This window comes from Hemitrygon akajei, chromosome 21 (genome assembly GCF_048418815.1).
Source record: "Hemitrygon akajei chromosome 21, sHemAka1.3, whole genome shotgun sequence".
NCBI lineage: Eukaryota > Metazoa > Chordata > Chondrichthyes > Myliobatiformes > Dasyatidae > Hemitrygon > Hemitrygon akajei.
In genome coordinates this window covers 39,323,805-39,338,967 of record NC_133144.1, presented here as the reverse complement: position 1 = coordinate 39,338,967, position 15,163 = coordinate 39,323,805, and the positions used below count along the sequence as shown (strand labels likewise).

Sequence of the window (15,163 nt, the reverse complement as noted above, 5' to 3'; positions counted from 1 at the left end):
ACAAAGGTAACAATGAATACTTAGATGGCAAACAGTTTAGAACATATTTATAGAATTAGTCGCAAAGTAATACAGAATGGAAACAGGCCTTTGGCCTAACTCATAGCAACCACGATGCCCATCTAAAAAAAAGTCCCATTTGCTTATGTTTGGCAACCTTTTTTATGCCATGGACCAATACCATTAAGCAAGGAATCTGTGGATCCCAGGTTGGGAACACCTGCAAATTTTTCCTAGCCAAGTGTCTTTTATATATTATTATTGTAACAATTTTAAATAATGTGCCAGAAATAATGTACTTCGAAAGATTATGAGAAAGCACCAAAGAATCCACCTTTCCTGGACAGTGATACATTCATTTTCAGAAAATTGCTGAACATTCTTTAAAACATATAGTGTATACCTGCATATACAAAATCCCACCTACGTATTCAGGTACTTTTCAGTGTAAAGGTCTACAGCTGAAGTTCTAAACAGGAGTTATTAGTACATGTGAACTGTGGATCTATATGATACTCTAATTTCAGATTCAAAATAACATGGACACAGGTCCCACTACAGAGACTCAAGCAGTTAATTTAGTTTGGCACTTTAACCCTGTACCAAGGAAGTGCCACACTATTAGAGATGCTATCTTTCAGGACAGAAGTTAAACAGTGTTCATTAAAATCCCATATGGAGAAGCTGCTGATTTCCTCTGTGTGGCAGACAACACTTCTGGAGTTCCTAGTCTATATCGACCCTCAACCAATATCTGGTGATTTTTTAAAACGGAGAGTTTTCTGTCTGCAAAATTGACTGGCAGTCAAATCAGTAGCTGTAACAAATATCAGAGTATTGTGAGATGGTTTGAGAGACAATTCACCAATGCTCATCTTTCTATTCACTACAGCACCTCAAGACCAGTATCTTAAAAAGCTACTTAGTTAAATCAGACTAATACCTGCAATAAAGTGAGATGTCTTATGAGAAAATACTGGATGATTTAGGTGTTTCACCTGGAACTTCAAAAAGTGAAGGAGGGCAATACTGAAATGTATAACACATTTTGACAGGAGTGGATGTAAGAGGATATTTTCTCTTGTGGGAGAATCTAGAATTAGTACTTAAATGTGTGGGGCTGCCCACTGAAGATGATTATGAGGTAGCTTTATAAACAGGGACAGTAGACTTTGGAAACATCTTCTTCAAAGAGCAATGGAAGCATTACCTTCTAATATTTTTAAGACAGAGATAGACAGATTCTTTCTCAACAATAGGATGAAAAGTTGTGAGAGATACTTGGGAAATCAGAAATGAGGTTAAAATCAGACCAGTCATGACCTTATCAAATGTGCATGGTTACATGTAAACCTGTTAACTTACTTGGCTAGAGGTGAGCTATGAGCTGAATCGACATTTGGAAAATCAATGCTCCCTGATTCAACTATTTGACGACCAACGAGAAACTTTAAGCTGTTAGGATTTGGTGTGTCCAGGGTCTGTAATGCCATGAATCGACCTACAAGAGAAAAACATTATATTTCAGAATATTTCCTACAAACTGGGTTTTAAATTATGCTTCATATTAATTGCTGTAATCACCATTTTCTAATACAGTATAAGTCAAGAGTATTGCTCTTAAAGCCTGTTTTTTTAGCCATAAAATTTGTATGACCCATTGCTGAAGTCACCTCAAAACTATGATATTTTAACTTTCAGATGAACTAAGCAGTTCACATTTAGCATCTTTTTTCAAAACATCGCATTGACTGATAAGAACATTTTTAAGCCGCTGTTATTATTGAAATTTTACAAACACAACAGTCAATTGCTGTTGAGCAAGCCCTACAAACAAGATACCAAGTGAATTCTCTATTCTTGAGTCATTAGATCTTCAAGATATAATGAGATAAAGGTTTCTTCAGACTCCACATTGATTTGGCAAAAGCATTTGAGTCCTCAACAGCGGTCACCACCTTCAGTTTTGAGGAGGTGCAAGCACAAAAAACATGAAAAAAGATCAAGATTAAGAATTCATTCCTGAAGCTACTGGGAAAGTAATGATGAGGATAATATCTTTTTGTAAACAACATCTGCAGTAAATGCCGTATCTATTACAGGCTCTACTTTGCTGCTTCCTACATACGTCAGAGATTCGATGTGCCAAGATGTTTATTGTTAATTAAAACTATGCCAGGTCTACAATTAATTCTAAACTAAGTATATAATTACCAATCTACTCAATCACTATAATTAAACTCTACTCTCAATCATCAACAACATAAAATGGAATTTATTGTCAACAATGACATCAACTGACACCTGCTCTCCAATAACCTACTCAGTGATAATTCTAGCAAGAGAATCATCATCTAATTCCTTAAGACTTTTCAACCATTTGTCAGGCATGTGAGTACTGTGAAAGAATAATTTCCACTTGCCAGGACAACACTCATGAAGCTTCATACAATTCTCAAGCTGATTTGTACCATCCCAAAGCAAGCCCACTTGAATAGCAAATCTACGGCACCATTCTAAACATCCAGAATCAGAATTATATAGCTCAACAATACTCCTTAGGAGCTCACACAAATTCACACCTTCTATAAGTGAAACCATCAGGCTCAAAAATCCACAGAAATTCTGATGTTCACGGAATCTGCCAACATTTCAATGTTCTAACCCAGCAAATCAAAAAAGCTTCATGTTGAGTAAAGGTTGGCACACAAAATGCTGGAGGAACTCAGCAGGTCAGGCAGCATCTATAGAAAAGAGTACAGTTGATGTTTTGGGCTGAGACCCTTCCGCAGGACTGTTTACTCTTTTCCATTGATGCTGCCTAACCTGCTGAGTTCCTCCAGCGTTTTGTGTGTGGTGCTTGGATTTCCAGCATCTGCAGATTTTCTCTTGGTCGAGACAATATACAAGGTGCCTTTACTTTGTTCCTGATCCACGTGATGCAGATAGATAAACTAATGCAACCAATAGTACCTAAAATGTGGACAATATTTCATACACAACTCACCTACATTTCTTAACTGTATAAAATGTAAATTCTGGCAACAACTGCATGTTCTCTTGTCTTATTCACAGAAAGTGAATAAGGAACACACAACATTAGTAACTTCTGCTTTGCTGGACTATCCTATATGATGGTATAAGATATATACTAAGATGGTAGGGCAATTGCTCAGAAATTGAGCACATTCAAATCTGAGAATCAGTGGATTTTTGGATTCCAAGGGACTTTCAGGATTTGGTGCAGAAGTGGCAATGTTGACTACATACATTGTCACCCACAGTCTTACTGAATTGCAGAGCCAACTGGATGGAAATGTGGTGGTGGATTGGTGAGGCTGGTCATATGCATATGGCTGATACTATTTCTGCTTTTTTTTACAAATTCGAGGAGTTAGTGTGCCTTAGCGGGATCCATAATATATTATTAAACAGCCCATAAAATTGACAACATTCCTGCTGAGTTCCTCCAGTATATTGTGTTTGTTTGTTCATGTGCGCACGCGCGCGTTTGTGTGTGTTGCTCAAAACTCCAACTGTCTCAAAACGGAATACTCATTTCTAAAAGGCATAATTTCTACCATTATATTAGAATTGGAAGTCCAAACGTTGTTAGATCACCTACTCAGTTCACAAAAGTCAATGTCAAGGTTATAAAAACAAATTTGGAAAAAAGGCTTGTCAACTCTCCATTACTGTTGGTTTCAAGTTCACATTTGAAGTCAAGCTCAGCAAAGTAACTAACAGAACTATGACATTACTTTTTACCTTGAATTTGCAGTGAGCAACCCATGTTTATTGCTGCCCTATGAGAGGGGGAAAAGAACAATTATCTTTGTCCCATCCCCAATTGAGGACTTAGTCAAAGCTCAGCAGCAAGTTTACACACAGTGCCACAGTTACCACCTGTAAATCCTATCACATGAAATAAGACGATGGCAGAACAAGCATCGCCAATGGAATTGTTAATTTATTAATGCCCCGACTTAGCTAACTATCAAAGATGCCAAATGCCCAATGTTTCCAACATTCAGAAACAATAAACACTATTTATTGTTTAAATAATAAATCAAACTAAAAAAATCTTTTATAAAAGTCAACAGTAAATTAAAAATAATTCAAACTATTGAAATGTAAAATATTTTCATTAATTCCTTGCAACAATTCTACCCCCTTGAACTCCAGATACCAGCTCTAAATTGCTACAGGTTTGTTGACTGTAAGCACAGGGAAATGCAACATCAGATTTGATGAAGAACGCTGCCTCATTGTGGAGTCATGTAATTGCCAGTCACTGCTGCCAGCAAGTTCAGGACCCCTGTGTTTATGGATGTCCATGAGCAAATGCTGGTCGTCATGGGGAACTGCAGGCACTGCCCTGTAAAATGCACTCACAATATAGATGAATTTAGCAGTCAGTCTGGAACATTGCCTGCTCAGGTGATACTATTGAATGATAATATATTTTAGATTACCCTAATTTAAGGAGATGAGGAGAACCACATTTCCTCTAATTGTACTCTGTAACTTTTAACATGCATCCTAAAAACAGTCTCAGCTTAATGTAACATCCCAAGAGATTGTACTGCCTTCAATAAAATCATGTATTCCTGGAAGTCATCATCTTTTACCAATGCCACCCATTGTACATCTGGCTAACTACCTCACTGATGAAAAATAGAGGTCATGATTGTTTACCTGCAGCTGAAAAGAGATTCAACCATGCTGCAGTCCAACAGGGCCCTATACAAATGGAAATACTATCTGATTCTAGGCTACCAATAGCAGCTTTTCAGAACCTTAGTTATTTCCATCCTGCTTTAGGCTGTTTGATCTGCAAGGTCATCTAATCTTTTCTGTCTTATTGTGCTGGAGATAGTTTTAAAGGGTATTATATTGTTCCATAAATTCAATCTTTCATTCAAGTCATTCACACTCAATATACTGTATATACATTTTTGTGCATACTAAACAAGTGAAAGAAACCAACTCATGTTTCACCCTTGCTCTTTGCTTGCAAATAGGTATGATGGGAAAGGGTTAAACAATTCCTCTATGTTTAAATGTTAAAATTTGCTTCATAGAATGGTAAGTCCAAGCGATAATTCTTCCGCTATAAAGAGTCTAAAGCACTTTAAAATTTTATATTGGAGTATTTGAATAGTTTTTCAGCTCACTCAAGCAGTGTTGAAAACAATTATAAGTACTAATGGCAGCTAAGTCTATTTATACATTAAAATCTAATCATCAGAGTTGATAAAGCAGATGTGCATTGTCTCTGCCACATGCGTACAACTTTTTAATGTAACTTTTTCTGGCTATATTTTAACCAAACCTTTTGTTCCTCTAAGTATTTTCACAAGCTATACTTAAAAGGTAAAGTTTGCCCTTTTAGATAAGCAATATGTATTCAAAACACTGGCAATTTCATTGTGAGATTCCAGGAATAAGATAAAAAAACACTGAAGTAAAAGTAGCCAGCATTGCAGATAAATGTAATGCATGGACAAGTTAAGCTTTGTCTCCCACCTAGTGGCTGAAACCATACCTACAGATTATTACTTGGTATGCAAACATTTCATTGAATTGTTTAGAGAACAGAAAGTGCAGCAAAACATTTGTAAGATCTACTTTTGATTTATGCATAAAAATGAAAAAGCTGGAATTGCTTTTAAATGTGTCAATCAGAAACTAAACATTCTATAGAGCAAAACACTTGATTTTGCAATTTTACCTGATTGCTTTAGATACACTAACACCAAACACAGCACACTGGAAACGGTAAAAGAATTAAGTTGTATTTAAGATCTGAAGCCTCTCTGATGCAAATTGACAGCCCTGTACTGAAAAGAGATTTACTTCATCAACGAATACTTCTGTGATGTATGATAAGTTGCTTTAGGAGAGACAAGTCCCTTAACACATTGACAGAAATAACACACACCACTGAAAAAGTAATAAGAAGAAAGCATGTTGATGATTAGTCAGGATATCATCTCGTACAGACACAGGATTGCCACGGTGCAGTGGAACAATAAAATCAGTCAAAATCAATTAAATCTAACACACTTGAGTGTTATGCAGAGGCTTTCATTGAATCTTAACCAAGGGCATCATTCATGCTTTCAAAGGGTAAATGCCAACTAATGAACATATAAATGAAAAATAATGTTCTTTTAAATGTCTGCTGGCATTTTGCTGCCATTTGAACCAATATGGTAACATGCACATGACAGCTCAATAGCAAAGGCTGTGTGCTGACTAACATGGATGTCAGATCCCATGACAGATTGTCAATAAACCTCACCAGTATTTTAACTCTCCTTGGAAGTTTTCATTAAGGCTTGATGCTTACAAAGATAAATGAGGTTTTCAACTAAAGTTGCTTGTTTAAAACCAACAGGATGGTGTTCTACTTAAAATATACCTCACAATGGCAAGTTACAATATAATCTTAGCTATTGTTGAGTAATTTAATGTATTCAGTTATACAAGAGTTGACCTTATCTATACACAAAGAACATCTCTGGTGCCACAAGCAGATATAATTTTGAAACAAAAAAAAGGTAACATTTAGAGACACAAAATATAAAGCCAGATCTACAGCCTTTTACAGAAACTGATTCAGCAAGGTTCTCTCAACATTGATATTATATTTAGAACAAAAACTATTTTGCATTAGTTAGCAAGGAGATTTGTAACTGCTGTATTAAAATAGCACAGCAACAAAAATAAGCTCTATTTTATTTACAAATACAGATCTTATGATTATTTGCAATTTGTAATTAAAACTTTTTTTACATGAGCAAAACAAGCCATGTGACACAAACACACCTCTCACCCACATTCTCCCTAGCACTGTCCACTGCACCCTTCATTATTGTCATCTCCTCCTACTTCCTGACAAGCACTAACTCCCACTGCCACCATGACCCTCCCACCGCACACCTCCCTCAGTCCCGCTGCAGCTCCGAACTCACCTTTTGATATTTAATTTTATAATAAATACATCATGAACAAGATAGTTTGAGAACTAATGTGATGTAAAAGTAGGGAAATTCATTAATGGACTTAGGACCAGGAAGCAGCAACAAAGAAGCACTAGAGGATTAAACAGGTATATAAAGGGAAGACATACAAAGACACAGTAGCAAGCAGGATTGGGGTAGAAACTGGACTACAACTGAAGAGAGAGGCAAAGGAGTGGGGGACTAGTCAAGAAATAGGTGCAAGTGATATTGACAGAAGGTACTGGGAAAGAAATTGGAACTGGAGGGGTTCCTACAAAAATATATTGTACTTCCTTATTTAACTACAGAATGAAACCACTGGCTTGGAACTTGGATTTATAGATTTTAAGATGTCACATCCAAGGAAAGATAGCAACCTAGAGGGAAAACATAGAGGAGTCTGTCTGTTTGTATTTGTAAAAACTTGGACAGAAAATAATTTAGGTTAATATTCCAGGTTTGAAGTCCCAAAAACTGGGAAAAAAAGAAAAAATGTATGTTGGAAAATAAATTGTAAGTAAAGCACTAGTAAGAAAAAATGGATTCTGAAGCTGCAATTGGAAAGAGTAACATTTAAGACAGGAGGAAAATACATAGAAAGTAGAAAAGTTAACTTGTTTACTTTTGTGGTATTATTCAAACAGTACGGTGCTACAGTGGAAATTACATGTGATTCTAAGATTGCATACTCTGACAATGTGTCAATATGAGTCAAAGGATGGTTTGAAGTATAACTGACCGCGTTACACGAGAATCTTAGAGGAAAGCAAAAAGAATGAATGCATTTACATAGGAAGGGAATCATATTTTCAGAATTAAATGGTTATTATTCTCATCTTTTTCCTGTGAAATTCAGAGTCAAACTATTTCACAACAACCATAGAGAGGAAGTGTTCTATTTGACAATTTATGTGCAAGGAAAAAGCATTGGTAAATTTTGTTCATGCTCTGTGGAATAACATTATTCTAGAGTATATGATGATAGCAAAGGAATTACCAGAATCAGAATCAGGTTTACTATCACTGGCATTTGTTGTGAAAATGGTGGTTTTGCAAAGCAGTACATTGCAATACATAATAACAAAAATTATAAATTACAATAAGCATATACAAAAAAAGAAAGTTGAGTTAAATAAGTAGTGCAAAGGAGAGGAAAAATAGACTGAGGTAGTGTTCATAGGTTCATTGTCCATTCAGAAATCTGATGGCAGAGGGGAAGAGGCTGTTGCTGAGACGTTGCGTGTGTGTCTTCAGGCTCCTGTACCTCTTCCCTGATGGTAGCGATGTGATCAGGGCATGTCCTGGGTGTTGGGGGTCCTTAATGATGGATGCTGCCTTTTTGAGGCACCACGTTTTAAAGGCATCCTGGATGCTGGGCAGGCTGGTGCCCAGGATGGAGTTGGCAGAGTTCACAGCTTTCTACCTTTTCTGATCCAGTAAAGTGGCCCCTCTATACCAGATGGTGGTGCATCCAGTACATCTGTAGAAATTTGTGAACGCCTTTGATGACATATTGTACTAACTCTCCTCCAATCTCTAATGAAATATAGCCGCTGTCATGGCTCCTTTGTAATTGACTGCATCAATATGTTGGGCCCAGGATAGAATCTCAGAGATGTTAACACTCAGGAATTTGAAAATGCTCACCCTTTCCACTTCTGATCCCTCGATGATAATTGGTGTGTGTTCCCTCAACAGCACCTTCCTGAAGTCTATTATCAATCCTTGATCTCACTGACGTTAGGTGGAAGATTGCTGCTGCAAACCACTCGACCAGGTGATCTACCTTGCTCCTGTATGCCTTCTCGTCACCATTGGGAATTCTGACAAAAATGGTTTTGTCATCAGCAAATTTATAGATGCCATTTAAGCTGTGTCTAGCCACACAGAGAGGGTAGAGCAGAGGGCTAAGCACACATCCTTGAGGTACCTGTGTTAATTGTCACCAAGGAAGATATGTTATTTCTGATCTGCACAGACTGTGGTCTCCCAGCAAAGTCAAGGATCCAGTTGCAGAGGCCAGGCTTTTGGGCTTGTTGTTTAGAACTGATAGTATGATTGTGTTGAATTATGAGCTGTAGTCAATAAACAATAGACTGACGGACTATTGTCCAGGTGATCCAAGCTCCAGCAGACAGTCAGTGAGAAGTCATCTGTTATAGACCTACTGTGGCAATGGGCAGATCGCAGCGGATCCAGGTCCTTGCTTAGGCAGGAGTTGATTCTAGCCATGACCAACCTCTCAAAGAACTTCATCACAGTAGATATGAATACATTTGGGCAATAGACTTTGAGGCAGATTACCCTGCTCTTCTTGGGCACTGATATGATAGTCACTCTTTTGAAGCAGGTGTGAACCTCTGATAACAGCAGAGAGAGACTGAAGATGTCCTTAAACACTCACGCCAGCTGGTTGGCAGAGGTTTTCAGAGCCCCATAATCAGAGCCTAACACCTCGCGAGGATTCATCCTCTTGAAAGATGTTCTGACGTCAGCCTCCAAGACAGAGATCACAGGGTCACTGAATGCAGCAGGGATTCACTCAGCTGTAGTTTATTTCTTCCTTTCAAAGTGTGTATAAAAGGCATTCAGTTCATCTGGGAGTGTATCATCACAGCCAGTCATGATGTTAGGTTTCACTCTGTCAGAAGTAATGGCCTGCAAACCCTGCTAGAACTGGCATGGATCTGATTCTGTCTTTAACCTCAATCGTAATTATTTTCTCGCCCTTAAAATAGTCTTCCATAGATCATATCCAGACTTCTTGTAAACTTCAGGATCACTGGTCTTGAATGTCACAGATCTAGTCTTCAGCAGATTACAAATCTCCCGGTTCATCCATGGCTTTTCATTTGGTTATGTCCAGTACGTTCTCAAAGGCACACACTCATCCATACAGGTCTTGATGAAGTCGGTGACAACTGTGGTATATTCATTCATACTAGAAGATGAATCCCTGAACATTGTCCCTGCCCACTGACTCAAAGCAATCCTTATAAGTGCTACTCCACCTCCCTTGAACGCATCTTCTTGGTCCTCACCATTGTTCCTGCGTTCTTTAGTCTCTGCCTGTACGCTGGGAGTGGAATACAGCCAGATGATCAGACTTTCCAAAATGTGGGCATGGGATGACATCATAAGCATTCTTGATGGTGGTATAACAGTAGTCAAGTGTGTAGGCTCCTCTGGTTCCACAGGTGGTACATTGGTGGAAGTTGTTCAGGAATTTCTTCAATATGGCCTTGTTGAAATCTCTTGCAATGATAGGGAAGGCATCAGGGTGCGTGGCTCAGTTCTTCCAGTGCCTGCCTGATATTGGCCTGAGGTGAAATGTACACTAGTACCAGAATGATGACAGAAAACTCTTGGTAGATAACACAAAGTACACTGCAGATGCTGTGGTCCAATCAACATGTACAACACACTGGAGGAACTCAGAAGGTCAGGCAGCATCCGTGTAAATGATCAGTCAATGTTTCGGGCCGAGACCCTTCATCAGGACTGAAGAAGGAGGGGGCACGGGCCCTATGAAGAAGGTGGCGGGGAGGGTGGGAAGGAGAAGGCTGGTAGGTGCTTGGTAGATAAAATGGACAGCATTTGATCGCTAGATGTTCCAGGTCAGGTGAGCAGGACTGAGGCAGAACTGCCAAGTTTGAGCACCACAATGAGTTAATCATAAAGCATACTCCTCCCTCCCTGCCCTTACAAGACTCTGCTGTCGTCTTTGCAGAGAATCATCAAACCGCAGCACCGTGTCCGAAATGGTGGGAGATAGCCATGTTTCTGTGAAGCAAAGTATAAAGCAGTCCTTGGTGTCCCTGTGGTATATCAACCTTGCTCTGAAGTCTTCAATTTTATTTACAAGAGACTGTACATTCACTAGCAGGATTGTCAGGAGTGGGAGTCTGAAGCCTCTGCATTTCAATCATAGCAGGAATGACAGCAAGAAAGTGGGAGGAGGCACAATGTTTTGTGGGATTACATTAATTTAAGAGGTTTTTGCCTTCATTGACAGCAATGAATTCGCATTAAGGCTGGACAACAACACAAACTGTAGACATTCTCTCTTCTCTCTCTTTTGTCAGGCCGAAGATTCAAATGCCTGGAAGCACACACCACCAGCCTCAAGGCAGCTTCTATAGCATTCTTATAAGACTATTGAACAACCTGCTAGTACAATAAGATGGACTCTTGACAATCTACTTTGTTATGGCTGGTGTTCCTCTCCATGCCTTGTGGCACATCGGGCAGCAACCTTGCCGCTTCTTTAGCATTTATCGTTTTTCTTATGAGGCCAAATGGCTAGCCCTTCACTCAACCCAGCACAGATGGAAAGCATGCAAGGAGCTGGCTGGATTCGAACCCAAGACCAGTCGCCTCAAAGTCCAGTGCGGATGCCACTACAGCACCAGTCAGCTACTTTGTAATGGCCTTGCACCTTATTGTCTACCTACAGTACATTTTCTCTTTGTAACACTTTATTCTGCACACTGTTTTATTCTGTACTACCGTAATCTTGCACTGAATTGATCTGCTGGTTTGACTTCCTTGACTGCTTGACCTTACAAGTACAGTGCCTATAAAAAGTATTCATCTCTCTTAGAAGTTTTCTTATTTTATTGTTTTACAACATTGAATCACAGTGGAATTAATTTGCCTTTTTTGACGTTGATCAAGAGAAAAAGATACTTTCTTGTCAAAGTGAAAATAAATCTCTTCAAAGTGCTCCAAATTAACTACAAATATAAAACACAAAATAATTGATTGCATAAGTATTCACCACCTCCCCCCCTTTAATATGACACATCAAATCATCACTAGTGCAGCCAAGGCGTTTCAATTGATTGTAGTAAAAATACACCTGTATCTGCAAAGTCCAACTGCTGGTGAGTCCGTATCCTGGCAAAAACTACACATTGAAGACAAAAGAACACGCCAAGCAATTCCACAAAAAGGTTATTGAAAAGCACAAGTCAGGAGAGGGATACAAAACAATCACTGAAAAGTCTTTAGAGTATAGTTAAGTTAATCATCAAGAAATGGAAAGAACATAGCACAGCTGTAAATCTGTCTGGAGTAGGCTGTCCTCAAAAATTGAGTGACCATGCAAGAAAGGGACTAAGTGAGACCTATGACAACTTTGGAGGAGTTATAAGCTTGAGTGGCTGAGATGGGAGAGACTGCACATACAACTGTTGTCCGGGTGCTTCACCTGTCGCAGTTTTATGGGAGAGTGGCAAAGAAAGAGCCACTGTTGAAAAAACTCACTTGAAATTTTGGCTAGAGTTTGCGAGAAGGCATGGGGGAGACTCTAAAGTCAGCTGGAAGAAGGTTCTATGGTCTGATGAAACCAAAATTGAGTTTTTTGGGAATCAGACTAATCGCTATGTTTGGTGTATGCCTAACACTGCACATCATCAAAAACACACCATCTCCATGGTGGTGGCTGCATCATGCTGTGGGTATGCTACACTGCATCAGGCCCTGGAAGGCTTGTGAAGGTACAGGGTAAAATGAATGAAGCAAAATACAGGGAAATCTCGGGAGTAAAATCTGATGCAGACTGCAAGAGAACTGTGACTTGGGAGGGGTTTTGTTTTCCAGCAAGGCAATGACCTCCAAGCTTAAACCCAAAGCTACACAGGAATGGCTTAAAAAACAACAAAATTAATGTCTAGGGTGACCAAGTCAAGAGTCAAGACCTCAATCCAATTGAGAATTTGTGGCTGGACTTGAAAAGGTCTGTTCACTCAAGATCCCCATGCAATCTGACAGAGCTTGAGCAGTTTTGTAAAGAATGGGGAAAAACTGCAGAGTCCAGATGTGCAAAGCTGGTAGAGACCCATCATGTAGATTCAAGACTATAATTGCTGCCGAAGGTGCATCTACTAAGTACCGACTTGAAGGGGGTGAATAAGTATGCAATCAAATATTTTGTGTTTAAAAATTATTATAACTTTAGACTAATTTGTAGAAAGTTGTTCTCACTTTGACAGAAAAGAGTCTTTTCTGTTGATCAACGTCAAAAAAGCCAAATTAAATCCACTGTGATTCAGTGTTATAAAACAATAAAACATGAAAGCTTCCGGGGGGGGGGGGGGGGAGAAACTTTTTATAACACTGGTTCTGTATTGAAATCCATTTGCCACTCAAGCCACTTCCCCAACTGATCAAGAGACCCCTGTAATCTACAAAAACTGTACTCATTATGAACAACATCATCTAAATTCGAGCCTTCAGCAAACTTACTGATGGAGCTAAATAATGAATAACAAGGATCCAAATGCCAATCCTTGCAGCACATCAGTAGTTACCAGTGTGCCACAAGGATTGGCACTGGGACCCTTTCCGGCTGCCACCAGCACAATTCTTGCTGATTGGATTTGACACAAATGATGCATTTCACTGTATGTTTCGATATACAATACCTTTCTTTCAAAATATGATTGCATATTTCCAAACACCCCATCAGAACTGAAAATTATCTTAGCTTAAGGTAAAATCATATTCACACAAGAAAACTACTCCTATCTTACTTGTTACAGAAATGGTTTCATTGTATCATTGACATAGAGAATTGTCCTATCAATGTTAATATATGTACTGTAAATACATCAGCAACAGCCTGATCCTTTGACTTTTACCTTAATAAGAAATACAAAAAAGCTGGATGAACTCAGCAGGTCGGGCAGCATCCGTTGAAAGAAGCAGTCAATGTTTTGGGCCGAGACCCTTCATCAGAACTGAAGAAGGAGGAAGAAGGTGGGGGGAGGGTGGAAAACCAATCAGAGGAAAGATCAAGGGGTGGGGGAGGGGAAGCAGGGAGGGGATAGGCAGGAGAGGTGAAGAAGGAATCTAAGGGGAAAGCACTATGGGTAGTAGAAGGCGGCAGAGTCATGAGAGGTGATAGGCAGCTAGAAGAGGAGACAGAGTGAAGGTGGGATGGGGGAAGGGAGATGTTCCTCCAACCGAAGTTTGGCCTCATCATGGCAGTAGAGGAGGCCATGTATGGACATATCCGAATGGGAATGTGAAGGAGAGTTGAAGTGAGTGGCAACCGGGGGATCCTGTCTGTTGTTTCTTTCAACAGATGCTGCCCGACCTGCTGAGTTCATCCAGCTTTTTTGTATGTCTTGATTTGACCACAGCATCTGCCAGTGTACTTTGTGTTTACCTTAATAAGACAGATGCATCTGACTGAACTCCACACTGTAATAGTTATCCAACAACTTTCAGTACCTGGCAATATCAGTAGTAGCATTTTATACCAGCAGCAAAACTCTTTTTTCCCTTATTCTCGGTTAGGAAATTCACATCAAAGTATGCAGAGAAAGCAACATCATCTTTAAAGTGGCACACATTTCTGATTTTAGTTATTTACATTTCACGATATATGTTACTTATGCCATACATCATAATGTACTGCTTGACTGACTCTCCACTCAAATAATGCTGCAAAGGGATTTTGTTCCTCTCCAAATAAACTTACTTTTTTAAGGATTATTAGTAAAATAAATGACAAGAGACCAAAGATCCCATCATGTCTGTGTTAGTTCTTTGAAAACAATCTAGTCAATCCTGCTCTTCTTCCTTTTTCCAATTATTCCAAACAAACTCCTTCTTCCAGTAGTTACTCAATTCCATATTGGAAGAAAATACTATTGGCACTGCTTCAACCATTGTTTTATATAGTGCATTCCAGAGTGTGGTAACTCACTACATACAAAATTCTCCCCATTCTTTAGCTCTGTGCCTCAATGTCTCCATGATGACCAGACATCTTCTCTTCTAATTTACTTATCTGGTAATACTTCTACTAAGCAATACTTCACTGTTGTAAAGCAAACTATTCCAGTTTTTCCTGACCTCTCTGTATACACAGCTCTGGTGTTGGTGTTGTACTACTCCCCTGAGACGTCTCTTAAAGGTCTTGACATCCTACTTAAACTATATAAATTTGTGATGCTCAGAAATAACTGATTTATTAATGTGATTTATAAATGTTAAGTTACAGCCTCCTTGGCTTTGTACTATATACAATATCACTGAATGAACTTTATGACTGATATAGTTTGCTAGAATCCATCCGCAGGTTACAATTCCCCAATGCACATTTCTTTGGTCTTTAAGGAACATCTGATCTCTGGGGGTAC

At 39.0% G+C, this 15,163-nt stretch overlaps 1 protein-coding gene across 1 annotated transcript in view; it reads right to left on the bottom strand.

Moving 5' to 3' along the window:
• The window catches only part of LOC140714247 (NFU1 iron-sulfur cluster scaffold homolog, mitochondrial-like), a 44,003-nt gene that overhangs the window by 23,032 nt on the left and 5,808 nt on the right, over positions 1 to 15,163 (bottom strand). Inside the window, exon 3 of the mRNA XM_073025291.1 lies at positions 1,366 to 1,501. Within this exon, the coding sequence (XP_072881392.1) occupies positions 1,366 to 1,501 (136 nt within the window). The remainder of the gene's footprint in view (positions 1 to 1,365; positions 1,502 to 15,163) is intronic.